General features: G+C 41.8%; 2 protein-coding genes across 3 annotated transcripts; both read left to right on the top strand.

The window, feature by feature from the left end:
• The first annotated feature begins 470 nt into the window (after window positions 1–470).
• bcl3 (BCL3 transcription coactivator) lies at window positions 471–17912 on the top strand. Its single transcript, XM_076737598.1, has 9 exons — window positions 471–1074; window positions 1766–1886; window positions 9073–9181; window positions 14058–14259; window positions 15562–15650; window positions 15767–15844; window positions 16240–16407; window positions 16839–16938; window positions 17035–17912. The coding sequence occupies exons 1-9, from the start codon at window positions 549–551 to the stop codon at window positions 17151–17153; spliced, it is 1512 nt and encodes a 503-aa protein (XP_076593713.1). The 5' UTR covers window positions 471–548; the 3' UTR covers window positions 17154–17912.
• Window positions 17913–18021: 109 nt separating this feature from the next.
• ddx61 (DEAD (Asp-Glu-Ala-Asp) box helicase 61) lies at window positions 18022–27089 on the top strand. Of its 2 annotated transcripts, none has more exons than XM_076737690.1 (13): window positions 18022–18115; window positions 19037–19875; window positions 20242–20305; window positions 20440–20544; window positions 21241–21370; window positions 21846–21992; window positions 22154–22248; window positions 22339–22461; window positions 22553–22681; window positions 23037–23217; window positions 23296–23397; window positions 23532–23756; window positions 24466–27089. In XM_076737690.1, exons 2-12 carry the CDS (start codon window positions 19724–19726, stop codon window positions 23729–23731), a joined length of 1428 nt encoding a protein of 475 aa, XP_076593805.1. In that variant the 5' UTR covers window positions 18022–18115; window positions 19037–19723; the 3' UTR covers window positions 23732–23756; window positions 24466–27089. The 2 variants fall into 2 exon arrangements, with proteins under 2 accessions (XP_076593805.1, XP_076593804.1); XM_076737689.1 differs by having other exon boundaries at window positions 18045–18200.
• Window positions 27090–27652: the final 563 nt, after the last annotated feature.

The following is a 27652-nucleotide window of genomic DNA, read 5'->3' as shown; positions in this document are numbered from 1 at the left end:
TTGTTTGTCTTAAAAGATCAGCATAAGTGTGTAACTTTTTTTTGGTGTGAAAATCAACATTATGACTGCTGACCTGAGACACGGAAACATGTGATCAAAATAACAATAATTCAGCGCAGTGTTGTCTCTTGTCTTCCCTCGCGCAGTGTAATGTGCGCTGAAGTCGGTCGCTTAGTTTCGGTTTAAATGGAAGGCACCAAGTCATTAAAAGCAGATGAGCGCTGGCGTAGCTCCACTGTACCTGCAGCTGTTAGGTGCGCAAGGATACACGTTATCTTCACAAAGGTTCTGCTGGCTCTTCTTCGAAAATTAATTTGCATCCCGGGACAATTGCTTTGATCGCTTATCTCAGATACACCAGTGACACAAAAGGAAACTGAGTGATGGTTTGATCGCTGCCCGTTTGATTTCATGAGGATGGGAATTGCGCACTATTGGACACTTTGGTTGGACTGATTCCCACCGAACTGTCACTGAGCGTCGAGACGTTGTCTTTACGCGCACACACCTGAAACTTCTTCAGATCCCGAGCGTCTCGCCTCCAGTTGATGCCGAGGATCATGACTATGAACGGTGACCACCAGTCGGTTGCCACGGCGCCGCTGGATTTACGCACCACCAACCGAGAGCGTGGGAGCGCCGGGTCGAGGACTCCGGACTGCAAAGGTCGCATCAGGGACTCTCGGGTCACAAGCGGCTCACCTGCACACCTTGCATGCACAGGGACGGACAGTTTGGAAGTACGATGCCCCGCGGTCAGAGCCGCATCGGGCTCAGAAACCGGCGCTGCTCGTAAGCGGCCAGCGGACGAATCTTCCCTCAGGCTTCCTTTTAGAAAACGCCCGATTCACGTAGAGTCTGAGACCACAAGGCACTCACCGGCTCCACAGCAAGGTGGAGATCGCTTTTCTCCTGCTGGAGATGCGGGCTCCACATTTCAGGAAAGTATTGCTGATCGAGCTGAATCGGATCAAAGCAGGGTCGGCGCCGCACCAGTGACTCCCAGGCGGGATGAAGAGGCAGGACTCAGTCCACATGGATACCGCATACGCTTTTTGCACTCGTTTGATTACGGTAAGCGTTAATGGTTTCTCGTTGTTTTGAACCCCTGTATGTAGCACGAATAACTTTAGAACTTTGTTGCACTTTGTTTTGAGTTTTGTGTGATTTCTATAAAGTTCTCAGCTGAAGTATTTGATTTGATGTTCTATGGAAACTGTTATTTTGTATGGCCAATAGATTCCTGATGGGTGTGTGACACTGTATGCATACATGACCCGGTACTAAGTAAGAGACCCAGTTTGGCTTTCAAAGACAAACCTGCAGGGGCTCTTAAGATTTTTATTTTGATATTACATGAACGATGTTATTTTTAGTTCTGAAACAGTAGCAGTATTGCACACCACCCCTCTTCTTCAGTATGGTCACTGGTGTGTCACAGATGGAGGAAATGACAGTGGAGTCGCACTTGATGCTGCAGCAACTTCTGAATCAATGAGAAAATGTCCAGTCAGCAATTCTGCAGCCCTCCGTCTTCAGTCAGTCTCCTGCACTGACAAAAGCAGCTCAATCAACTCAAAACTGAATATGACTCCTGTACACGTACACAGTTGCACACTTCCTTATTATAAAAATGACTTGTTTGCTGGACCATCCTTTTAATTTTTCATGTATCTCCATCATTTTCTCTTTTTCCTCTCTGCCTTCATCGTGTCTTTCTCTCTCTTACTGTCTCTGCCTCTCTTTCTCTGTCATTTCCGCTCAGGTCCCTACCCAGTGTTCTGTTTGCCCCCCGTCCCAGAGCCAACCCACTCTCTGGACCACCAAGCTGAAAACCTGCTGACTGGTATCGCTCTGGCCACACGTCAAGATGAGGATGGGGACACGTAAGTTGATGTTTTTAAAGTGGCTTAGGTTGGAAGTAGGGATGTCACTCTCTAAGTGTATGATTAATTCATGCATACAGCATATCCATCCATCCATCCATCCATCCATCCATCCATCCATCCATCACATATCCAAGCTACTGATGCACACAGTAAACTTGAAAGATTACTATGATTCATCCACCTCAGACATTTTCATAATAATTGCATTTCAGTCTGCACTGACAGTTGAAACTTGGCACAATTCACAGATCAGACATCTTACCACAGTCATAAATATTCACGAGATTTCCAGCAGACTGAGATTATCCTCATTTTGCTTAGACTGAACAGAACCAGCTCACAGCTTTGCCCGTAGAGGCCAACAGTTAAATAAAATAAATAGAGATCCACTGCACATAATGAGCCTGAGATGAACAGTTCAGGTTTAATATGCAAAACATTCCTAACTTCTTGCAAGTGGTGGCTTGTCACACATGCAAACTTGCTGCATATAAAAGTTGCACTCTGTTTAATGTTAAATGCTTCACCGAAAAGACAGTTTCAAGGTCTAAAATGGATGCACGTTGTGTTAAAGAGCTTTTTATTTGTAAAGGTCAGACTTTTATTTGAAATTGAAATACATAATTTTCCGTACTTTGATGCCCTCTGTGGTGGCAAGAAGTAATTGATAAGATTTGACTACCACAAAAATGGCATGTGGGAGTGAATAGCAGGTCTCCAGCAACATTTAAACATGCAGATCATATAAAATATCCATACTTCAGCTTTGTTATTTTGCTAACTTTGCTTTACTAAGCTTTAAGTTGTCACTAAATCTGTGTGTTTTTGCCAATTCATGGATTGTTTGTCTGTCTCTGGACATTAAAATTGTCTTTGCGTGAACCAATAGGCCTTTTCCACAGCACACATTTTGACTTGTAGGAGTAGGAAATTCAGACAGCAGCTAACTGGATTTCAGCCTTTGCTAATTTCATTTTTACACCTCAGCTTTTCATACTGTGACATGAAAATGTCTTGCATGAAACTAAAATGGTCACCCGCAGTACAGTTGAATACAAGTGATTCACTGTGCTGGACCCAAACAATACTAGTCTCACCAAGCGACGGGCTGACCTCATAAACAAAGCGTTTGACTTTGCAAAACTTGGATGTGGTTTGCGGGCCTCAGTTGTTCTCTGTGACTCACCTGGGTCTCCATATTGAACAGGTACAGTCAGTGCCCCTCTCATATCCAGCCAAATTCTTTACTCTTGTTTCACTTCTTATAAGGGAAACTGGATTCGTGTAGATCAGAAATGATTCACTAAGTTGCAGTAGAAACTTTGATCTAACACATTAACCTGGAACGTGTAGCACTTGAGTCGGAGCTGCTTCATTAAATAGACATTGCAAGTAAAGGTGTGTATTACTGTGTGTCAAACAACCTGTAATTTCAAGTCGACTAGTCTCTCAAGGCTTAAGACTGGGGGGGAATGAGGATGTTGTACGTGGGACACTTGAGGTGCTTTAAAGACCACATGAATGCAAATATTAAACTTTAACGCATGGTTACTTTAACGCCCACCTACACGCTAACTGAAATGTCAAAGTGGTTCGAGAACACACACAGTCATGTGACTGAAAATATGGCATGTCCAAGAATTGCATGGCACTTTGATGTTGCGGTGTCAAAAAAGTATCAACATCATTTGCATGTACGAACTCGTGATGACCAAGATTTAGCCGAGCCACAAGTCCCGTGACACAGCTGCTTATTGTCCCCTATCTGCTAAACACACTCTTAATCACTATGACTGCTCTTAACAGACACTGGTGAAGATAAGAAGATAAGAAGAATGCAATATATGTTGGCTAAGTCTGTATATTTTTTTTTGATAGTGATGCTCCTACAACCCCATAGCCTGATTTTGTTTTTCATCTGAACTTTCCGTATCACTGTAATAAGTTGCTTATATTTCTTATCCAAATTTGCAGGGCAGACAAAGCCAAAATGAAAAACAGATAAGAGCATTATCCTGTAAGCTGCAGAGTGCAGAGACATTTCACCGAGTGTAGCCCTTTGTAATGCACTCGAGACCGTGGCTGGCTTGTATAGTACCTACTTGTTGCTTTGTGGTTATTTGAAACTTTGTGTGAATTCTGTAGAAAAGAAAGATTCTCAGCCCCCCGTCTTTGTCACACAGTCTATATTCACATGAGTGTGTGTGTGTGCATACATGCGTATATGCATAAAGCGATTGATGCCGGGCATGCGCTTGCTTTTACGTCAATGAGCCCCTTACTTTCGGGAAAGCCAGTGAGTGCTCAGTTTTAAACACGATTGCGGTTTTTCTCAGGTGTCTCTGTCTCTCTCTTTTCTTCTCTGTGTTTTTAAATGAATGGGCTCAAAAAACCCAAACATCCGCTCCTCGCTTCCTTCTTCCTTTACTGCTTTTTTTCTATCATCTATCATCTCTCTCTCTCTCTCTCTCTCTCTCTCTCTCTCTCTCTCTCTGTCTCTCTCTCTCTCTGTCTCTCTCTCCATATCTGTGTTTTGTGTGACTTGTCACACTGTCATTCGTATGTGCAATGTGTGACGTTTTCTTACAGCTCCTGCGAATGAATTCCTACATGCTTCCAGTCAGTCAGGGTATTTACTTGCACACCAACACTGTTGTACGCAGAACTTGGCAGCACACAGCTTTACAAGCATCATTACTGGGTCATTATCTCACTTCTTGACTTAGGTCGTTTTAAATTGCTATGGCCTGCAGTCAAAATGTGTTTGTATCAACATATTGAAAAAAAATTAAGTGATTAATTGAACACATGCGGTGAACCAGATGCAAGCACTCAGCCTTTTGTTTCTGGACTTGTTGCAGTTTCCATCTTCAGTCTGACTTGCATCCACTCTAATCGTTTTCCTTGGGGGACGATTTTCCTTTGTTTTCCCTAAACAGTCACAAGAGACCAACATATCTGCCTGAATCTGTGATGCACAGCCATGCCACAGTATTGGTTTTACCAGGGATTTAAGACTGGCACAGAGCAAAGTAAAAATGATATCGAGTGAAGAACAGTCTTGATAGCATTGCCTATCTTGTCTATAGCAGTTGCCATTGTTGTTGTTACTCCTCCCTGGTTCCGGCACATAGCTTTGCAATGCTTGACAACATCTTGGCAATGGTGTAAATCATACCCATGGTGGTGATAGCCCAGTCTTGTCCACCTGCAGCGAACACTGAATCAGTCAACATGGTGGCCTGGGCGGATCCAAAGGTCTTGACCCAGGCCAATTCTCTGATGCTATAGACGGGCACTGTGATACTTTGAACTAAATGCTAACATCAGCATAGCACCGCGCTCACAGATAGAGTGCTAATGTGTCAATGCTAAGCAGGTAATATTTAACATGTTCACCATCTTAGCTTAGTGCATTAGCATGCTAACATTTGCTAACTGGCACTAAGTGTAAAGTGCAGTTCAGGTCGATGGAAATGTTTTTGGATATTTGGTCACAAACCAAAGTAATTGGCAATTAAAAATGTTTGGCGTGATGAAAAGTCAGGGGATTCTCAATCTTATTAAAATTCATGACTGTTTGTAGCAAATTCAAACTGCAATCCACTGGATAGTCGTGGAGACGTTTCATTCAAAACCACAAATGTTGTCCTCATGGTGGCGCTAGAGGGACTTCAGGAGATCACTAAAATGATTAGGTTTCATCCTCTAGGCACCATGGATATATGTGACAAATCCAATTTTTGATATGTCCTCCACCGACCTGTTTTACGTTACTTGACTGCGGTATGAGAACGTGAACATGCGTCAGTACGATGTGATTGTGTGTGTTGTGTCTTGAAATACATTTGCAAGGCCAAGTTTTCTGTGGACCTTGACGAGCTGATATGTACAGACATTAATGTTTAATATCCTATATAATGCAAACATTGAGCTCAACTGCTTTCAGGTCGTTACTTTCAAATGTTCACTCACTACAAGCTTTAAACTGAGTCCTAATGATGAATGTAGAAATGCTCTGGAGAAACCAGATCCCACAAAACAATAAACCGCTTGCTCGTGCAGGTTTGCTCAGACACATTTTCCCCATGAATACCTTGATCCCATCGTCCTTCACGGCGAGCAGTGCATGTCTGTTTCCCTTTTGCTTACTATTCACACACACTGACACATAACCTCATTGTTCAGCTGGTCCACAGACCACAGGATATGTTAGGCTTCAGTCTGATCATTCAGTTTGACTGCGCCCTCACCTTTCATACCAAAAAGGATACCGCACGATGCTACCATTGCATTTTTTTTTCAGAGTCTCTTTTCTTCTCTCTCTAAAACACACTGTTACTTAAGCTGGGACTGTCTGTGTTAATGCTGCAAGCTCGGGACTCCTGTCTGCGTCAGTACTGTTGAGCTTGGGGTTATCTGGAGCTGTGGTCTGCCCCACTTCCAGGAACTAGAAACAGCACAGTTTCATCTCAAGAGAAAAGAGAGAGATGGATGCAGATACAAAAAAAAAAAAAAAAAAAAGAGTATAACAAGAGAGACAGAGTCATTTTAGGCCCAAGTACTGTATATGAAGGGATTGAGCTTGATAGTTGAGCTCTGGTTCAGTAGTACAGTACAGTGCAGTACAAAGGGCCATTGAACTTCTGTTTATCAGAGCATATGGGCATCAAATGCTTTCCCGAGGGCTCACAATGACAAAATACTTGACAAGTCATACCTGAACAGCTTGTAAACATATCTGACTCTGGATAATACACTGTAGCATGATTGGTCACTCCACTTGCAGTAGGATTTATTGTTGAGACACTGCAGGGGGTTTTTAAAGGCTGGTATTACGTACAGTAAATATGATAAATATATCTTTGTTGATGCAGATTTGTCACTGTGCTGAGCTCAGTTACAGGAACAGGGACCAGCTGAGGAAAGAACCACCGCGCTCACTACTGTTCTAACATACAGTTCTGCTTTTTCTGCTGTTCGCTCTGATGTCAGGAGCAAATCATATGATTGTTTATTGCAGTTGCAGTTTCAACCTGTGCTTGCACATCAAATTTTGTTTTTTCTTAGCTCACACTGTGTCTATGCTTGCTCATGCATGTGCAAGAATAATGCATGCATATGATTTGCACTTCTTTTTTTGGCAGTTTTTTAATTATATACACAGACATAGTAGAGCATGATTTTTTTTCCCCCTCAAACCACCAAGTGAAGGTTGGCACATGCTTAACCTTCAGTTTAACACACCACAGTTATTTTGTTCATACTTGCCTTCATGAAGTTGTCAAAGAATTTGAATGTTTCCACTGTGAACATAGAGAATATGTGAGATATGTGATATCTGTTGGCTTTTTACGTGGTTGGGGGAGATCATTAGAATAATGCAGCACTGTGATAAAGTAGATAGATAGATAGATAGATAAATAGGTAAATGCATACATACATGAATAACCTTTACTTGAAGCACACATGAGTTTCAGTAAGATGTGCAGCTTAGCACTACACATCAGAGAGCTTGGTATTTGTTGAGAGAGGTCTTTAATCAGTTTTTTTAGGGCAGGAAAATTACTGCTATTAATGACACCATGCCAGTAGGGCACGCCGTTGAGAGGAAGCGTTGCAAGTGCTTTTCTCTTTGTAAGAACTTATTTTCTGACCTCAAATACTGTACAAGGGTACTTCTAACTTCTCAAGAAGCGTCCCTGTTTCCTGTTGCTCGATTCTACTGTACGTCTGTACATGACTTATCCATTGGATGAAGCTGACTGAGTGAACCAACAGAAAGCCCCTGTCAGAAACCATGCAGTTTAATGGCTGGATTTTCACAGCAAACAGAGTGAGATAAAGAATGCTGTTATTGTAACTGATAACAGGAAGTGACATGAAACCAGTCTGGCTCTTACTGGAAGCTGCTTCTTCTGACAGAATGAAAAAGAAAAATGTGAAAACTGCTATGCTGTTTTCTGTAGCATGCCCTCCCTGTGCTGAATGTACTGCCTTTCCCTGTCCTAAACTTTGGCCTGCGTTTGTTCTTTCGCTTCACGTAGAGACCACAGATAGTGGTTTTCCCTTTAGTCTTGATAAGGGTGCGATAAGGGGAGTGTGAGTCATGCCTGTACATCTGTGTAGCTCCTCGGTACAACTGTCAGTGGGATCATTTAGATCAAGCGATCAAGTAGAATTTGCTCATTCTGATCACAAAAAATTAAAGTCCTTCACTGGTTAAGTTTGTAAGTCATGAAAGGAATGTGTGATTTTTAATCCCAATCTATGATATAGATGATATTTATTTAAAGTAATAGTAGTTTGACAGCTGCTTTGTATACAATAGCCAGAAACAGGGGGAAAGCTAGCCTGGCTCTCTCTGACGGTAACAAAGTCCTCCTACCAGCAACTCACTAGTGAACATGTTATATCTAATTTGTTCAATCTTTATGAAAACTGTGTATTATTAACCAGGACAGGAAGTCCTTGCTCCTTGCCCAGGACATGACCCCCGTAAAAACCACACCTGTTGTTTTTACATTTTATTTCTTTTTACAGATTACGCAATGAAATCTAACGAGCTTTAGAGGTGCTGGTGCGTGGCTGTTGTTGTTTTCTTTTCCGGTCCACGTGCTAAGCTAAGCTAAGTGTGAGCCTGTAGCTTTATATTTAATGGACTGAGTGGACTGTGAGTGGTATCTTCTCATCTAACTCTTGGAAAGAACAAATAAGCGTTGACCTTTTGACTGAATTCATTACTTCTATGTAGGAAAATGATTTGTAGTGCACTGGGTTTAACAGTTCACAGACGTACATTTTTAACAAAAACTCCAACTGTCATCCAGGACATCCTCGTCATCGCATCACCACATAGTGCTAAAATGAAATGCCGTGTCATTGTTGAGTTTAATGCACTTCAAATAGATTCTGCACATATGTGTACACAGTATAGTATCTCTATCTACATTGTACACAAATTAAGTGTAAACCCTGATTAGTTACCAGATCAGTTTTCTATTTATAAAGCCAAGAAGTTGTTTCCAAGATGTACTGTATATCAGATGAGTGTCAGTGGGACAGTGTGAGGAAAACCTGTGACCCAGTTTAATAACCTTTGAAATGGATTTGTCTTCTGCAACATTTCCCTTTCAGCTGTTAGTGTGACATTGTTTTTTTTTTTTTTTTTAATTCTTTACAGAGCTCTCCATATAGCTGTGGTGCAGGGGAAGTTGACCATAGTCTACAAACTGATCCAACTCCTGCAGTGGGCCCGCAGAAGCCTGGACATCTACAACAACCTCCGTCAGGTAAAAGAGATACACTTTAAATACATGCATGTGATGCATTTCTGTCCATTTATTCACATGCATGCACACACAGCTGCTGTACAAATGCAGAATTCGAGGAAACAGTTCGAGGCCTAGTTTTGTCTGTTTTTTTTTTCTTTTTCAAATGTGGCATACATCCAATCCACAGACCGATTTTTTGGTGTTTCAGTTCAGTTTCTAACACATATGAAAGATGTTTCAGCATTAGTCAGTGTAACATGATGAAAGATAGACATCGAATAGAGGTGCGATGGGGGACTTCTGCTCCCTCAACCACAGCATGTAAAACACATTCCCCTGCCTCACCCTTCTGATAACAGTTACATGGAAAAGAATGAAAGAGGAAGTGCCTTGGTTTCCTCCTTGCCTTGCACTGTGTTATCACATACTCTTACAGTCACAGTGTGTGATGGTTATGCAGTGGAATTCACCCTTCCTGGTTTCTCCACCTGCACTTGCCACAAACCAAAGCCATCCACATACTGGGAAGGACTAAGTGTCTTTTCCAGCAATCTGTTATGTTTTGTGTATAGTTTTCTGGTTGTAGGAGGGATTTTTCACAGTTTGCATGTTGGATTTACCGTGTTGTGAAATTTGGGGGGAGAGCCAAGATGATTAAGCGGTTCAAAATGTGACTCCCCAGGAAGTCTCATGAACCCTGCAGTCATGTCTAATGTCTACAATCACATGAACATTCTGGGGGATTATTTAAATTGCAGACATGTCACTTTAACTCTTACTCCAGCTTATTTTGCTTTTTTCTAACATCTAAAGACTGATTGACTCTCTTTGTCCAGGCCACTTGTTTACAGTTATTTACAATGATATTACTGGACAAACTGACCGAGTGGACTTTCACTGAGATGACAAGTCTTGCGTAAGAAACAGTGACTGTACCCTTCAACTCCCAACATAGTAACCTCGATGTAAGGCATGAGCTACAGTGGTACTTTACTGGAATGTGTACAAGGTATTGTCTTTGAGTGTTTCCCAATCCAGGGCTGTCCCAACCTCTGGCCTAAGTCAACACTTCCACATTCTCTTTCCCTCTGTTGTCTTCACTGCCTGCTCTACATTCTGCCAGCTTTCTCTCTTTCATCCTTTGACAGAGAAAGTACCTGAGTCGTGCACAGCTTTAGTTCTCAAGGCTGGGGTTTCACACCACACAGGACACCACGGGCTTGCTTACCAGAAATAACGCTAGTGCTATCATCGGTTGTTGTCTTTCCTCATTGCTGAAGCTTTACAGCATAGGTTTTGTGATATCCTGTGTCTGAAAATGTATGCACGCGACACACATACACAACCTCTCTTTTCACACACTCTCATGTATTATGCCATATGCAGTTATGACCGAAAAGGGAGATTTTCAGGCACAGGTCCCGTCACAGTCATTTGCCTACCAGATTGTGTGGTTTTAGCTGAATAATGGGCATGAAGAAGATTTATCAGAAAACAGCAAAATGAGGCCAGGGAACTTTTCATTTTTCAAAACATGTAGTTTACCAGACAGACCTGCACACATTTTCTGACACCGGCTAACTTCCCAGATACCAATAAAAAATAAAATACAGCTTTTCCAATATTGATGACAAGTCCTGAGATTGTGTGGTTTTGTATATGGAACTTTTTGACAGAGTGTTACTATCAGTACCGTAACTGAACAATAGTGCAAGTGTCACTGCTTGATTTGCCTTCCACTGCCTGAACTACTATGATGGCAGAGACAGCTATTTGATACTCCCACACTGGCCATGCTATCAGTGCAGCTACACAAACACACACTAGAGTAGTCTTTTAGCTGCTCACGCTACAGCTTATGGTGTAGTACGTGGCACTGACGCTTGTGGGGTCTGGGGACTCAGTCTCCCTGGGGGCCACCCACACTAAAATATGCGCTAATGGTCATGTGCTTTAGATTAAAAACATCCGCCAAAATGCATGTGTGACTTTTGAAATGCAGTGTGCAGAGGATGAGTAACAATTCAATCGCGGCTTCTTTAAAGGCATATCTATAAATGGTCATGTTCACTGTGCTGCTGAAATCTTCTCAGATTCAGGTCAATTCATGTTAACCTTTTTCAGTTTGTTTATGTGCATGCTGGTCGCATGACTTTTTTTTTTGTTTTTCTAGTGTGAGTGTGTGTGTGCAGGTGAGAGCGAGACATCTGTGTGTGTCTGTGAGTGCTTTAGTATCCTCGTTCCGAGAAGTCACATGACCCCCCCCCTCCCCGCTTTGGGCTGTTTCTCAACATACCTTGCACTGAGGGTAGTTTACAGGGACTTTCCCTTCCTGCGCGTGTCTCTCTCTCTCTCTCTCTCTCTCTCTCTCTCTCTCTCTCTCTCTCTCTCTCTCTCTCTCTCATGCGTTGTCTCTCTATCTGTCTCTTTTTTCATATCTCTTGCTGCGTAAATGTTAGTACTTAGGGTACCTTCCTAACCATAACTGATGAAGTGACTGACGCTATCAGCATAGCTGTCAACAACACTGACGTAAGACTGTGAGATGTTTATTTGTGCAGCAGACTGGCTTTATCTGCCAGTGTGCACAGCAGAAGGACAACCTTTGTCTCTTAGTGCTGCCTTCCACCTTCCTTTGTGTTTGGCACTGCTTTACAGCCTGGGGCAGTTCTTCATGCCCAGAAACCTCCTCTCCTCTCCTCTCATCTTTTCACCTCCTTCATGTTGATCCACTCATTTTGCAGGAATGCAAGTGTGCAAGGACAGACTCAGGGGAAAGAGCAGGGATTTTCCCTTGTTATCCTGTCTTTCCCCTGGACTCCCCTCTGCCGCTTCCGTTTCTTCCTCATTCCTCCATCTCTCCACCCTGCTCCCCCCTCGCTCCCTTCCCACCCTTCCTCTTATCTTTGCTGGATTTTTGTTTTAGTCACCCTGAAATCCTTTACAGGAAGCCACAGCTAGACACTGCCAGCTCTGAGAGGTCTATTCTGAAGGCCTTAAAAGGCTTTGTGTTGAAGTATGCAAGGTAGTTTCTTAACGTCTAGAAATGAGTGAAGAGGATACAACCATACAAGTTTCATTAGTGCTATATGGGGTCAAAACAGTGGTATGACTGTCTTTCACAACGTTTGTTCAACTGTGAGTGCTGATTATAGGAAGTTCAAAGAACGTAAATTTTACAGGGGAATATGATTGTCTGTGTGTGTGTGTGTGTGTGTGTGTGTGTGTGTGTGTGTGTGTGTGTGCACATTTGTGCGTGTTTTGTGTCCGTAAGTGTGTGTGAGTCACAGGATTCAGGGAAACAGGAGCTGAAGGGAGGAACACTGGCATTGACAAACTGGAGGAATTCCACAAAGACGCTCTCCCACTGTTAGACTGCTTTTTTATTGTCTTTACTGGAACCCCCAGCACACACACACATACTCGTATACGAGTACTGTAGTAATACAGCAAAAGTGAAACTTGGAGCAATGATCTGTTCCCGATTGCTCCGTTTATTGTGCAATTTGAATACAAGCTAAAAAGTCCAATTTCAAAGACTTCCTTTTATGACTGAGATATTGCATTGTTACATTGAAGCGGTGGTTTGTCAGTGACTCCCAGGCCAGAGTTGTCATAATTATCAACAGGATGATACATGCTGACCTCACCCAAAGGAACATCCTAGATTGCTCAAGTGATTTCATTCAGCACTTCAGCAAGGCATGCACCTGGTGAAGCGACTGTAGTTTTTGTTTTTCCTGTCCTTACAGACTGTCCCTCAGAACAGGTTCCTCCTCATTTTGAATTAATCTCACAGTCTCGTGCGAGGGTTGTTGCTGTAGGTGGTGTTTGCTCTGTGATTCATGGTGCAAAGGTCTCGTCTTTGACAGCCGGCCACTTTGATTTGATTGCTGATAACTATGAATTTTGGCATTGTGTGTGTGTGTGTGCATGTGTGGGAATAGGCACGTAATACCTATTCCTACATCTCATGATCTGATGTGTAATAATGATCTCACAAGACATAGTTCCTTGTTTACTATTTTAGGTGTTGGCCAGTCCGTACTGGCATTGTTTTATTGTGTCTCTGACCATTAACCTGTAGAACAGGTTAGAAATGAAAGGAAGCACTTACTGGAAATAGTAACAGTCTTCCTCCCACCTCACTTAGAAGAATGTGGTGATTGATTTTGTAAATTTACAGCTTGTTACATTTCCCATTTGGTATTTTTTACTTCCACCATGGAGTTTATAATTTTGTATCTCTTAATCCGTCTGGACTATCTCAGTAGTAAATAGTTCAACAATGTGCTGGTAGATAATTATCTTCAGAAAGAACCAGGCTTGCTGTTTCCCCTGGTTTTCAGTCTTTCTGCTATGCTAAGCAAAGCTAAGCTAAGCTAAACTAAGCTAAGCTAACTGTTCTTGGTTCTTGCTTCATATTCACCAGACATTTGTGGTATCAGTCCTCTTACTACTTCTCAACATGCCAAACTATTCCATTGATTGATTTACAATTTGGGGATAGTCAACAAAAAGTATTTGGGTAGTGACCAAATGATTACATTTAGTGGAAATCAGGATATGTGATTTCCACTTTAAAATAAGCATTTTAAGGGAGAGCAATGGCTCAAAGATACATACTTGTTTCAAAATCATGGGATATATTCAGGGTAACAAATCTATTTATCTCCATCTTTAAGAAACAGGAATGATGTCTTTGAGGATAGTAGAGAGTGTGGGCATTGTTCTACATTAGTGGAGGGTTCAGGCTTTCTGAATGCTGTCTAGTGTGTGCCGAAGTGTAAAAATGCAAACTATTTTGAGAGACAGTGTATTGCCATATGTGGTTGTGATCCTCAATACACTGGTTTGTTTAAACTGTAATTTTTGCTGTCATCCTCCCCCACAGACCCCCCTTCATCTAGCAGTGATAACCCAGCAGGCAGCCATGGTGGAGGCTTTGTTGAGAGAGGGGGCCGACCCAGCTGCCTTGGACCGTAACGGCCAAACAGCGATCCACCTCTGCTGCGAATACAACCAGCGTGACTGTCTGTCTGTTGTGCTGTCTCACTCCTCATCCTCCAAATGTCTGGAGATCAGAAACTATGAGGGTAAGCTGTGGTGGTCTCCTGATGTTCTCAACAAAGAAAGATCTTGGGTGACTCATTAGCTCATCTCATTAATTTAATATGATAAAGCCTTGTGATTGTTTGTAACAATTTCCTCTTCAGCAATTTTCCTGTGGTCGATTTCATTGATACATGTAAAGTCAGTATCCAGTTAAGAGTGTTTAAGGAAATTGGATATGATAAAAAGATATTGTCTCAGCAATCCTGAGTTATATAAAATAAAATGAAAAGTTTTGGGGGCCATTTTCAATTGCATTTTTCCCATGGACCCCCTGTGACCTAGTTTACATTTCCATCTATTGTAGACACTTTTAGAGTACTTTAAAATACATATATAAGCAATAAAAAGGTAAAATGAGTGAACAACCATCAACACGGGAACCAGACCACTCAGAGTTCTATAACAAAATAAATTGCTATGAGATTGTGATCCTCCCTCCTATCTGGTAACATAATAACAACAACCACATAGACAACCTTACCAATGTTTGTGCATAAGAGTGTGATGGGATATATGACAAATATGAAGCCTTGTTTAGGTAGGCAGGTTGTTTTGGGTGTGTGGGCGGGCAGAGAAGAGGACATATGCTTCCTCTGTGGTCTGGTATAGTGTCACATATCAAATCTGCAAGTATGCCTATCATGTCACAGCACAGGAGGCATTTTTACTGCGAAAGTAGCAAGTGTGGGTACAGGAGAAAGCCCCCAAAATACACACAGGCTCCCATGTCTACACTGAGTTTGTATATAGGGATCAGATCTATTATTTTAATGGCCTAGAATCAGGCTAAGACTAAGGAAGGTGGCAGGGGGGTCTCTGCCAGTTTCTGCTCTGCTGTAACTTTCAGTGTGTTGTAGGGTTGAGTTTAAGATCCTCCAGCTAGTCTACAAATAGTTCAGTGGGAGAAACTTCATGCCATCTAGTAGCAGTGTGCTAACCCAACAAAACATAGAGAAGCAGCATTTAAAACGCAAAAATGTGTCCTGCACTAACTTCGATCTCATCTCTTTACTTTAAAAGTTTCTAATCATTTTAATGTCTTTTACATTTATGTCCTGTGCTGTACTACTCATGTAACATCTTTTAATGCTTAGGGAAACCACTCATTTGCCTTTATGTAGAAAGTGTCCTATATACTGTCCTGCCTATGTTGCTGACAATATATATGTTGTGTACTGTACCTTAAAAGGTTCACACGGGACTGTGTGTACGAGTCATGCATGTGTCTGTGCATATGTCTGCATTTTCTCTCTGTAAAACTGCTTTGTTCTCTTTGTTCTCAGGTTTGAGCCCTCTCCACCTGGCTGTGCTGCGTGGCCACAAAGATTTGGCCAGAATGCTGCTGGATGCAGGAGCTGACATCAATGCTATGGTCAGTCCCTGTGCTGTACTGACTCAGCACTGACTAAGTTTCACAACATCACAAATTTTACATTTACCGTCTCTGCGTCCTCTGACTTTTCCCATGGCACTTTTTTTTCTAACCAGGACATAAAGAGCGGCCAGAGTCCTCTCATGCATGCGGTGGAAAGCAATAACGCAGACATGGTCCACTTCCTCATTGAGGTATTGAGAGTGTGTGGACAGGGAGAGGAAGGTGGGGAGGGAAGACTTGTGACTCAGCTCTATTTGATAAGTTTGGTTTTGTCTTTCTGAGCTAAGCCGCATATTGAGTTTACGGTTCTTTTCCAGCTCATAGATAAGACCTTCAAAGAACTTGAGCAAAATATTCATAGTTTAGCTTTATTATCAGAGCTCAGCAGATGTGTTGGTCATGGCTAGAATTATCTTTTCTTCTCCCTTCATCTCTCCTTTGAAAGCAATCTCCATCTCTCCTATCTGATCTAACTCACCCTCTCCATGGATCTATCTTTTGTTTCACTTTCCATGCTGTTCTGCGTGTTCTCTGGCTTTCTTTATGAATCACATCCCTGTCAGCTTCTTCTGTTTTTCTGTTGCAGAGTGGTTGTGATGTCAACATCCAGTCATACAGTGGGAACACAGCCCTGCACGGCGCCTGTGGCCGAGGTCAGGTGGACACGGTTCGGCTGCTGCTGAAGAGCGGAGCTGACAGCAGCCTCAAGAACTACCATAATGACACCCCTGTGATGGTGGCCAAGAACAAGAAAGTGAGCGAGGGGATGACAGAGAAAGAAAATATGCATAAGAAAACAGACCTTGCTGAAATTCCACATTTACTGTATTGTTTGTTTCTGCCATTTTTATGGTTGTGAATGATTTCCTTGTGATTGTGTAAATGCTCAGTCACTCACTATAATTTTATGATGGAAAATCCCATTCATTTGCTACTTCAGTTACGTCAGAACAAATGCAAACAGTTGCAAAATCTACTCTGGTTGGGATTGCAGGAATAAATGGTTGGAGCCACAAATGCAAAAGTAAATGTGTGTATGACCTCTAGAGGTCAGACCTGAATGGTGCAGTGTTTTCTCCACCAATGCTACGCTTGTGTTTGACTCCAGTTGTTCTTTGTAGATCACTGTGACACTGACTTCAGGTCATGCAGACAAGGTTGTAACAGACTGTAAATATTTTGCAGATAGCAGATGTGTTACGAGGGAGAGGCTCCAACCAGATAAGAGTTCAAGATCAACACTGTGTGTCTGTCTCATCACATGGGAGCAACCTAACGGAAAATGGTAAAAACACGCACACAAGTTCACATACAAGTACCCACAGTCACGACTATCATGGTATTTGACAGTATTTATTTGTACTCTTTGCCCCTCCTCTAGGATCCCCATCTCCCAACCACAGTCGTGGATGTTCGCCTTCGACTACACCACACAACCTTCACTGTAGCACCTCCCACTCCCCAAAGACTCCATCTACGCTTGCATTTCCATTTTACTAGCTCATTATCAAGTGCAACTTGCAACTACCTCCACACAGCCAACCACCAATGAGGCTTTGCTTCTCAAAAAGACATCCAGGGGACGGTTGAGCCAGTGGGAAGACAAACCAGAAAAAAAAGACTGCACCTGAAATTCGACTTCCCTTAAAGCTGGCTTTCTTTAACTGGACTCCAGGACAAAATATGTCATTGTTGGTGTTCCTCCTTGGGTTTTGATGCCCAGACAGAGTGCCGGCAACTCTCTGCTCATCCAGCTGCTGTTGTGGAGAAAACTGGTGACCTACAAGCTGCTGTGTCCGGCCGGATTACTCCACATGGACCAGAAATGTGCCACTACATGCAATCACGGCTGATCATAAATAACTGCAAACTCCCTAGAGATGTCAGTAAATGATGGACATGGACCTTTTTTTTTTTTTTTTTTTTTTTTAAGTATTTTGGCCTCTATGTTTTGATAGTAGAGAGAGCAAATGAAGGGGAGAGACAGAGTGGATTATATGGAACAAAGGTCCGCACCCAGACTTGAACCAGGAACGTTTTTACACCCTACGTCTTTTAAAAATTGAGTCCGGTTTGCTTACTGTAAGGCTTAACAACTTAACTTGATCTGCTTAGTATTGCACAGTCAAATGCCTTCTTTATGCCTGTTTAGTAATCCGTGTCCACAGTATTTTTCTGGTCTGTTTGGGGGCATGTGTGTGCGTTGTTTTATCATGTCAAAAGTTGTAGATATTTTTTATATAAAAGCTGTCCAACTCCAACACGCTCGCGTTTGTCTTGTTTATGTCAGTTTGTTCCACGTTAGTTTTTGAGAATTTGAAAGCCGTGTTGTGATTGGCCAGTGGGAGGTCCTCTGCAGCAAACAACCAGCCCAAAAACGAGCGCGCGGCCATGTTGAATTACCGAGATTCTGAGAGAAGAGACAAAAGAGCGACAAGTCGGTGGATTTCTCCAAACAGCGAGTATTTACCAAACTTACTTAAACTCGATATAACGTTAAACAATGAACCCGTGGCGACGACTTTGTGGGGATTTAGCAAAGTGAAGGTAGCATCTTTTTTTTGACTGGATAAAGAGTCATTTCTCAAGCATATGAGTTAACCTAGCTAACAGCAACGGTTGCCGTTGATATGAACACATACTGGCTAAGCTAGTTAGCATGCTATCTTCGCCGTTTGGCAAAGGTTGAACAAAAGTGTTAAAGTCGCAGGTGAAAGATCCAGACAAGATGTTTTCATGCACATCGTTTCTTGATGAACAGTTTAAGACACGGCCCCTCTCACAAATAGAAGCAAGACCTATCGTTAGCTTGCTGGCAGGATAGTCAAAACCACGTTGCTATACATACCGTTTTAACGCTGCTTACAGGCGTTGTAATTAATTTCTTTCATGCTAACTTTACTAGCTATCAGTGACAACGAAGGTGTTCATGATAGAATGGAAGTGAATGTCCTGATGGTTGGCTTTACTTTGTATTCTGTTTAACAAGGTTAAACGTGCAATGGCTAACTAGCTAACTTTGAACATAACTTGGTCTCCTGATGTTACGTTGTCTTAAGTTAGCATAACGTTGCGCTTAGCAGTGGCATCACAACAAAGCCTCATTAACTTTCGCCAAGTTAATTTTGCAAACATGAAGCTGTTTGGTCGAAGGTTGATACGTTAACTTTTAAAACTAGTTGTTGCTGACAGTAATGGATTTACTATGCGTGATATTGTTTATGAAAGACAACCATTGTTAACACACATCTAAAATGTATTGATCTTCAGTGATTTCTAGTAAAGTTAGCTTGGGTTGGTCACTGTTGACTGTGCTGTTATTTTCTTTGGCTCGCTTCTTAATGTACTTAAGTAACCATCAACGATTATTTATTGCCTGGCAGGTACCCTGGATTGTTTTGTTGATCTGCAGCTCGTTAAGCACTTTGCAGGCTGCCATCTCACCTGCCGCAGAAGTAAAGGACACTGGAACAAGATAACTGCAGATGTTTAAAGTGGCCTGTCCATGTTAAAGAAAAGATTGGAGTGACTTTGAGCCAGCATTAAGCTTCAGCAAAGACATTCAAAGGCTTTTGATGTCCAAGGAACAAATCATAAGAATACTCTAAGACATGACCAAGCAGATCATATTTTGCCACTTGCAATTTTGAATGTATAAATATAGCACTTGGACTTAAAACGCCAAGATATCCAAAGAACACAAAGGAAATTCTGGATCATCGCAGCAAGGATGAGAGTACTCTGCCAAACTTTCTGAAAGACAATCAGAGGTTGTTTTGGTCACATGTTTGATTTATTTATTCATATGAATGTTAATTTCTCCCTTTTTGGAGAGTTGTCTTGTAAATAGACAGAATTCCTACGCAGGCCTCTTCTTTTTAAGAGGGTTGAATGTCAGATTGTGTACACAGTACGAGAATTTTTTTTTATTTTTTCAGCTTTTAGTTTAGTTTTTTTTTTTTTTTTTTTTTACACAAACGGAAGCATTAAGCAGAACAGTTCAGTGGAAAAAGAAGCAGATATAAGTATAGCACATACTGCAAGAATTCCCCCAGTAAAGGCATTGAACCATGGCTACAGCAAGAACAGCAAACCCAGCGCCAATGATTGGATTGAACAAACCAGCAAATGGGCAGTTGAGAGGACAGACCAAGCCAGCCGGACAGCAGTCCACTACCCTCCAGAAAGTGACCAGCATTCCTCAGAGCAGCGGGGGCATCAAGTAAGATACTGGTTCAATATATTCGCTCGTCTGCCTTGAAAGAAACATGAGATTATTTATCAGTTCATCGCTTATGTTGCTTCACTATTCGCACTTGGTACAAGAATGTAAAACACGTAATTATAGATATTTTTATTTTTACCACTGTAAACTTTATCAGAAATGGCGAGCACTTTTGGAAATTCTGTTCCTTTTGAAGTTAAAGAATAATTGCTAGCCAGCATCCCAGTCTCTGAGTAATGTACTGTATGTGAAAAATTTTGCTGTAAAAAAACAAAAAACAAAACAACTTGGGTTTCTGTATGTGGGTGTTTTATAATGTTATTTTCTTAGACTTAAAAGTGCACATTCTTGTAATTTCCAAAGGTTTGGTGATGACTGGAAGACATGCCTGGAGCTTCCTCCAAAAGATAACAGGATAAGAACTTCGGTGAGGCAACGTGGTCATGGCCAACATAATCATGCCATTTATAACTGAGACACTTGACATTTCATTGAACTTTAAATGTTTTGGACTCATTGGTCAGCCTGTGTATCTCATATGTTTCTGCTCTGGTCTGCTAGGATGTGACTTCAACAAAGGGAAATGAATTTGAAGACTACTGCCTAAAGCGGGAACTTCTGATGGGCATCTTTGAAATGGGATGGGAGAAACCCTCCCCTGTCCAGGTAGATCAATCAAATGTTTGGGCCCTTGTTTGTGAAGTGAATAGTGCTGCAACCATTAATCAATAAGTTGTTAACCATTAAATCAATCACCAACTATTTTGATAATCAATCGATGAGCCCTAGAAGTGAGCTTGATTTGTAATTATTTTGTAAACCACCTTGCCTGAAAATTTACCAACAGGCCTCTCTCTCAGATATGATGTCTGAAATTAACTGCAGCAACCAAAACCCAGAGAACGGTTTCATTCGTTAATTCAGTTTGAGCTTCAAATTTGACAAGGTTCAAGAGTTCACTTGCCAAATATGAACCCATGAATACATTTGACTACACTGCCTCTAACCTCATATTTTTTCTTGTGCATGCCAGTGGAGCAAAATTTTGGGCCTGTCTTGCTGCACCTTCCCGTCAGCCACAGGATATCATTATTTCCACCTCTACAACCTACTTTTTGGTTGTGTAGAGGAATGTATGCATTCAGCGAGTGTGGTCCCAAAAATCTGAACAGTTTGCACAGTTGTATGTAGCACATACTGTTATAATATTGTTTTAGGTTGCAGCTCTGTTCTGGTTTCTAAAGGGTCAGGAATTTCCTTTTGCATGTTGTTATTCAGAAATATTTTCCCTATTTTAAAAAGGCTGTCGTGTTCAATGAATCTTGCCTGTTGTACTGACTGGACTTGTCTGTCTGCCAAAAGGAGGAAAGCATCCCCATCGCTCTGTCAGGCAGAGATATTCTGGCTCGGGCCAAGAATGGCACAGGGAAAAGTGGTGCCTACCTCATTCCTCTCCTGGAAAGAATTGACCTGAAGAAGGATCACATCCAGGGTGAGTTTCTGCTGCCTCTGTCGCTTGTTGAAACAGCTGAAGTCTGACAGAATACATATTTTAAGGGGGCAATTTTAAGGTCTGTATTATTTTAAAATTAAAGTGAAGTTATAAATAAATTGTAATTTGTTTAACAAACAAAAAAAGTGTTGAACAGAAGCAGAATATGAAGGAAATCCTTGGTGTACAGGTTTGTCAGAGGTAGATTTTGCTGCTTTCTACAAATGATTTTAGCAAGTTGTCTCAAGGTGTGTAATCCCATTAACACTGTATTGTGACATGAATTGTATCCACAATCTCCAGAGCATATGGTGCATGACCACTGTTTTTGAACAGGATTTTCAGGATGAAATCTTCCGTTCTTTTTCTCTTCTTTTTTTTTTTTTTTTGTTTGGTGTCACTAAATTAAATTTTCTCCATGCATCCCACCAACCCTTGCATTTCATCAGCCCTTCCCATTTCTGTCTCAATCTAGCTATAGTATTGGTGCCAACAAGAGAGCTGGCCCTACAATTGAGCCAGATCAGCATTCAGCTCAGCAAGCACCTCGGAGGGGTCAAGGTCATGGCTACCACGGGTGGCACTAACTTGAGGGATGACATCATGCGTCTTGATGAGATAGGTACTTACTGTACTGTTACTTTTCAAGATAAGAAAGTGTTTGTTTCCATACTGGTGCTGAATGACAAACACTTGTTGAGCTCTGTTTTGCAGTGTCTATCATGCAGCAGTTGTGTGTGGAACCTGTTGTGATGTGCTGTTTGTACCTCCTCCTCCTAATAGTGCATGTAGTGATCGCTACGCCAGGCAGGATACTGGACCTGGCGAAGAAGGGTGTGGCAAAAGTGGATAAGACACAAATGATAGTAATGGATGAGGTGAGTTTGACTCTTCATTTCTGAATTCACTATTCATTACTGTTGGCTTTCGTTGGTAAACAGTCTTTCTTTAAATATCTCTTGCTTCAGGCAGATAAGTTGCTGTCCCAGGACTTTGTGTGCATTATTGAGGATATTATCAGCTTCTTGCCAAAGGAGCGTCAGGTCCTGCTTTACTCTGCTACTTTCCCCATCAGTGTGCAAAAGTTCATGGTGAGAATTCAAACAGCGGTCAGGTTCTCTAAAGAGATTAAAACAAACGTCTTGTTTACATGTAATAATACACTGTGAATGTCTTGTCCAGAGCAAGCACATGAAGAAGCCTTATGAGATCAACCTGATGGAGGAGCTGACATTAAAGGGCATCACTCAGTACTATGCCTATGTGACTGAAAGGCAGAAGGTCCACTGTCTCAACACACTCTTCTCAAGGGTGAGTGTTCAGCACTTAACTGCTGCATACTTAGAGCCGAACACAGCTGCATCATTTTAGAGAGCAACTCGATACCAGCGTGATTATTCATGCACTGTTCATCAATTGATTTTACACAACCTTTGCCATATGTATAGTGATACTTAATTATATTGTGATTGATGATTTTATCCATATTGCTTACTCTTATTTGCAAAATATAAATAGATAAAAGTAAATAAATCATTGAAACAAACTTTTGTTTAGTTCTAAAGTATGTGACCAGTAGGATACCTGTGTCAAGAATTTAGGTTATTCCTCAATGCATTCAGCCTTCACTCATTAATAATCATTAATCTATATGTTTCTATTACAGCTTCAGATCAATCAGTCAATCATTTTCTGTAACTCCACCCAAAGGGTGGAACTTTTGGCCAAGAAAATCACCCAACTGGGCTACTCGTGCTTCTACATTCATGCAAAGATGATGCAGGAGTACAGGAACCGCGTGTTCCATGACTTCAGGAACGGATTGTGCAGAAACCTGGTCTGCACAGGTAGGTGGAAAAGAAAAAAAGGGGAAAATTAAATTGTCAGCAGCTAGCAGGTTGACTAATGTACATTTTTTCTTCTAGACTTATTCACTCGGGGAATTGACATCCAGGCAGTGAATGTGGTCATCAATTTTGACTTCCCCAAAAGTGCAGAGACGTACCTGCACCGCATTGGCAGATCAGGTGAAGTTTAACCTAATTATAAATACAATAAGATTTTTCTTTATAGCCACCACTTTCAGAAATCTGGCATAACCAGCTTCACTTTATGACACTACCAGCTGTGCATAAAAGCTTCACTGTCTCTTCTTTCTCAGGGCGTTTTGGTCACCTGGGCCTGGCCATCAATCTGATAACTTCAGATGACCGCTACAACCTGAAGAACATTGAGGATCAACTGGTCACTGACATTAAACCCATCCCCGGCAGCATCGATAAGAGCCTGTATGTGGCAGAGTTTCACTCTGTTGATCCAGATGCAGATGATGATGGCATTGAGGGTGGAGCCAAAAACTAGGATCTGTGAGCAGCCTGAATGAATGGTCAGTAATTCAAACAGCTCAAAAAAGAGCCGTTACTGAAAATGAGCTTGATAAACCCAGTCAAACCAGCTTTATTTTTGATCATATTTCTAGAGTAGGGGGTTTCTGTGCTCTTATACACCATGTTGAACACCCAAAAAAATATTGAGTGTTACTGCTCAACCCCATACGTGGCTGGTGTTAAGCTGCCTCATCCTCTGCCACTGAAAGATTAAAGTTCTAGTTAACGACCTTGCTGTATATTGCCAGTCCAGGAGTTGACTGGTGCCATTATTATGATGGACAGTTTTTTTTACCCTAACCCTAACCCAATTGCAATGAAAAAATCAACAAAACTTGCTTATTTCTACATTCTGGTTCTGATTGAGTTTGTGTGTTTTCTGCTGAACGAGAGCATTGAAGTAGTTGCATTCATTCAGTGCTGGAAATGTCAGAGCTCTCTAGTTTGAAGGTGAGCAAATAACTCGTAACCTTGCTAATGGATAACATCCTCTTTCATCAAGAAGATTAACTGAAGTTTTAGAGGATTTAAAGGTGAAGGGGTTAACGGTCGTGGTCTTTGGGCTGCACAGAGACAGTCAGCGTAGATTTGGACAGAGCTGATCAGCGCACACGGCCAGCTGTCTGCTCTGCCGCTTTGCTAAAGCTGTGACTCATTCACATGGTGGATTTCGGTAAGTCTAACTTGGCTTTTGTGGTTGTTTTTCAGGAGAAACACGGTGCCTGGCATCCATCACACACTGTTGGTGACACATCGCACAAGAGCCCAAGTGAAGATTTCTGTTTCACACGTTGCCACCAGTATGGTTTATTTTACATTCTTTCATCCTTTCATGCTTCTGTATATGTGGTTTGGGCTATTGGTGACATCTGTCATTCAACTCAGCCACTTGACAATAGATCGAAATTGTTATGTTTTTTTTCTCTTTGCTGTATGAACGAAAATGTGAAACCAAAGGTAGACTCAGAGGAACGAGCCCAGGTCACATCCTTGCTGTGCAGACGAATTCACATGGCCATGGTCACATCCTGCTGACATGCCTGTTGAGCAGAAGCTTTAAAGCAAATCCACCCTTTATTAAAAAAGAAAAAAAAACATGATAGCCTCATGCAGTTGCTACTGATTTGTGTTTAACCTCATCTCAAAGGTGTTCTGTTGTATTGAGATCTGGTGACTGGAGCCATAGGTAGACTATAACTATAAAGGGATGCACCTGGTTGGCAGCGATAATCAAGAAGGCTCTGGCATTTAAATTCTCCTCAGTATTAAATGGCCAGAAGTGTGCCATAAAGATATTAACATCATTAAACCACCAGCATGAAGTGCGTGCAGTTTGGGGCGGCCTGCCTCCTCGAGCCTGGGTCTGCTTTGTGTGCATACCTCTACTGTCACACGCGGTTACCTGTTACTGTCGCCTTCCTGTCCGCTTGAACCTGTCTGACCATTCTCCTCTGACTCTCTCATCAACACGGCACTGTTGCCTTCACACTGGTGGGTTTTTTTTTTTTCTTGGTAACACTGTCTTTAAAACTTAAAAGACTTGTGTGTGAAAACCCAACGAGATTGACATGAGCAACCATTCCACAGTCAAAGTGTCTCAGATCACATGCCCTCCCCATTTCTCATGCTTGGTCCGAACAGCTGAACTGTTTTGACCATGTCTGCCTGCTTTTATACATTGAGTGACTGAATAGATGTTTACATTAACGAGCAGGGGTACCTAATAATGTGCCCACTGAATATAAATATTTTTTTAGCTTTGGCCTTCAATCCTGTTGGCCCACTGGCTTTATTGCCAAAGTTTGGGTATGCAGTGGTAAAGTAATACATGTATCCACAGCCTAACCAAATTAACATCCTCCTGAAGGGAACCAAAGTTGGAAGAGTAGACAAAGAATGACATGAGAATAGAAGCGGCTTCAACAAAATGACTAAACCACAGTGATAAAAAGAGGCTGCTATGGTGCACAGAGCACCTGAAATGGTGTTGCTGATAATGAGCTTGCTATTTTTTTTTATATTGAAGGTATACTATGCTGGATTTTCCACACTGTGTCCACCACTTGTGTAGCTTCTTGTTGGAGGCGTGCTGCCTGTGGTCTGCCACATGGTCACGAGTCCTGACCTCGACTGCACATTGTCATTGGCTGGGGGCCACACACCGACTGCCCGAAGGTTGCAGCTTGGAAAGGTCCCGGTCCCAACAAAATAAGAAAATACAGGCAGAGTGAAGGGTCCCAGCAGGGAAATACATTGCCCCGCACGTCTTAATGGTTCATAGGTGATGATTGGGAGAATTATATTTGGGTGAGTCTGTACACTTTTAAAGGAAAATCCTGCATATTATACCTTTTTAAAGAGTTTCCTGCAAAAATATAGTATTAAAAGATGACAGTGTAATGTCCTGTCACTGTAGTGCTTTTTATCAAAGCACTGATCCAGTATTGACCTCAAGTCAGTTTTTCTGAATTTTCCTTATTCCCTTGAAAGCCATTGCACCAGGCAGCATTTTCTCAGGTGTTTTATTAACGTGACGGGATGTGAGGGGCATTAGTTAACATTATTCTGTCACCCGTCAGCTTGTTCAGTCATCTCGATGTAGTTTCTGTGTCCCCTCTTCCCTCCACAGTGCCTTAGTCAGCCTCTGCTTTGCCGAGGCTCGTATCCCAACTTTGTATTGTATGAAAAATGGCACACAAACAATTCCTTCTTTGACACAGCGACAGTCTGAAAGGATTTGCAGTTTTCCTTATTTGTAAGCAATACATTTGTCTTAGAACAAATGGTGACATGATCAGCTAAACTGCTCTTGTCTGAATGTATTACATCCTTGAACTACTTGACTTCAACACAATGTCACAAAAAATGTATGTTTCAAATTTCTAACATAAACACTGTGAAATTTCCAGCTAACTTTTATTTTTTTTTAATTGTTTCTGTGACTGACCATTACTGCCAAGCACCAGCAGGGAAGGGACTGTTGTGTGTGTCCTCTGTCAGAGTATCTGGCGTTGTCACCAGCCCTGTCTTTGTTCATGTCTGACTCTGGAGTGCCCTTTTTGATGATATATTTACCAATGGTTCCTCAGTTATTTAGCCTCAGTGCAGGCAGTACTTGAATCAACACATGTAATGTGATAGAAAAAAAAAAGAACATTTTCTGACAGGGTTTGTAACCTGTGACCATTTTGTCCCATCACTTCATTCTAGAGAAAGAAAAACCGTAATGGCTTGACCAGATTCTTCTTTACGTGGAAAACAAAGAGGCAGAAATTTTCTGTGAAGCGTGTCAGTGCCAACACCTCAAGCCAATTAAAGTCTGAATGACCGGCTTTTTCTTGTTTGTATTTTTATGTATGTATTTCTGCACACTTACTGGGTCAATGTTTTTGTAAATGGTGATTGAATTAGAATTAGTCATAGTGAGACAGCCAGGAGCCTGGTTCACACAGCAGGGTGTTACTCAGTATAAAACCAGCACTTGTTATTGTTTCCATCATATGACTGCTTGGTGAGACAGGACCCAGTTGGAGACTACAGTTCTTCTTTGCCTGAAATATAATGTTGCATCATAAATTATGCCATTTGTTAACAGTTAGTGTAAATTGCCATTCTCATCTTAAAAACGTCCACAAAATGCACACGCAGACTTAGGCTTATTTGTATGTTACATGGCGCGATACGTACATATTTTTTGTAAATGTATTTCCACGTTACGGCCACGAAAACAGGTGTACCCTTGGAATGTCATTCAGTAGATTGAATGAAACCAATGTGAAGCGAATGACTCGCGTCATACGTCATCAGGAGCGGGCTGTCCCAGCTGTAGTTTCAGCCAATGGCAGTTGAACTGATCGGCATAACAGCCAATCCATAGATGAGTTACTGGAAAGAG

The sequence above is a fragment of the Chaetodon auriga genome, chromosome 8 (assembly GCF_051107435.1).
Source record: "Chaetodon auriga isolate fChaAug3 chromosome 8, fChaAug3.hap1, whole genome shotgun sequence".
Lineage (NCBI taxonomy): Eukaryota > Metazoa > Chordata > Actinopteri > Chaetodontiformes > Chaetodontidae > Chaetodon > Chaetodon auriga.
Note: the sequence above shows the minus strand (reverse complement) of the source record. Positions and strands in the feature narration are given on the sequence as shown.

Coding starts and splice junctions, on each gene's coding strand:
- bcl3 (XM_076737598.1), top strand. CDS start 549: ATGCCGAGGATCATGACTATGAACGGTGACCACCAGTCGGTTGCCACG. Junction 9,182..14,057: donor TCTACAACAACCTCCGTCAG/GTAAAAGAGATA, acceptor CCTCCCCCACAG/ACCCCCCTTCATCTAGCAGT. Junction 15,651..15,766: donor GAGCTGACATCAATGCTATG/GTCAGTCCCTGT, acceptor TTTTCTAACCAG/GACATAAAGAGCGGCCAGAG.
- ddx61 (XM_076737690.1), top strand. CDS start 19,724: ATGGCTACAGCAAGAACAGCAAACCCAGCGCCAATGATTGGATTGAAC. Junction 21,993..22,153: donor CATGCGTCTTGATGAGATAG/GTACTTACTGTA, acceptor TCCTCCTAATAG/TGCATGTAGTGATCGCTACG. Junction 22,462..22,552: donor TCAGTGTGCAAAAGTTCATG/GTGAGAATTCAA, acceptor TGTCTTGTCCAG/AGCAAGCACATGAAGAAGCC.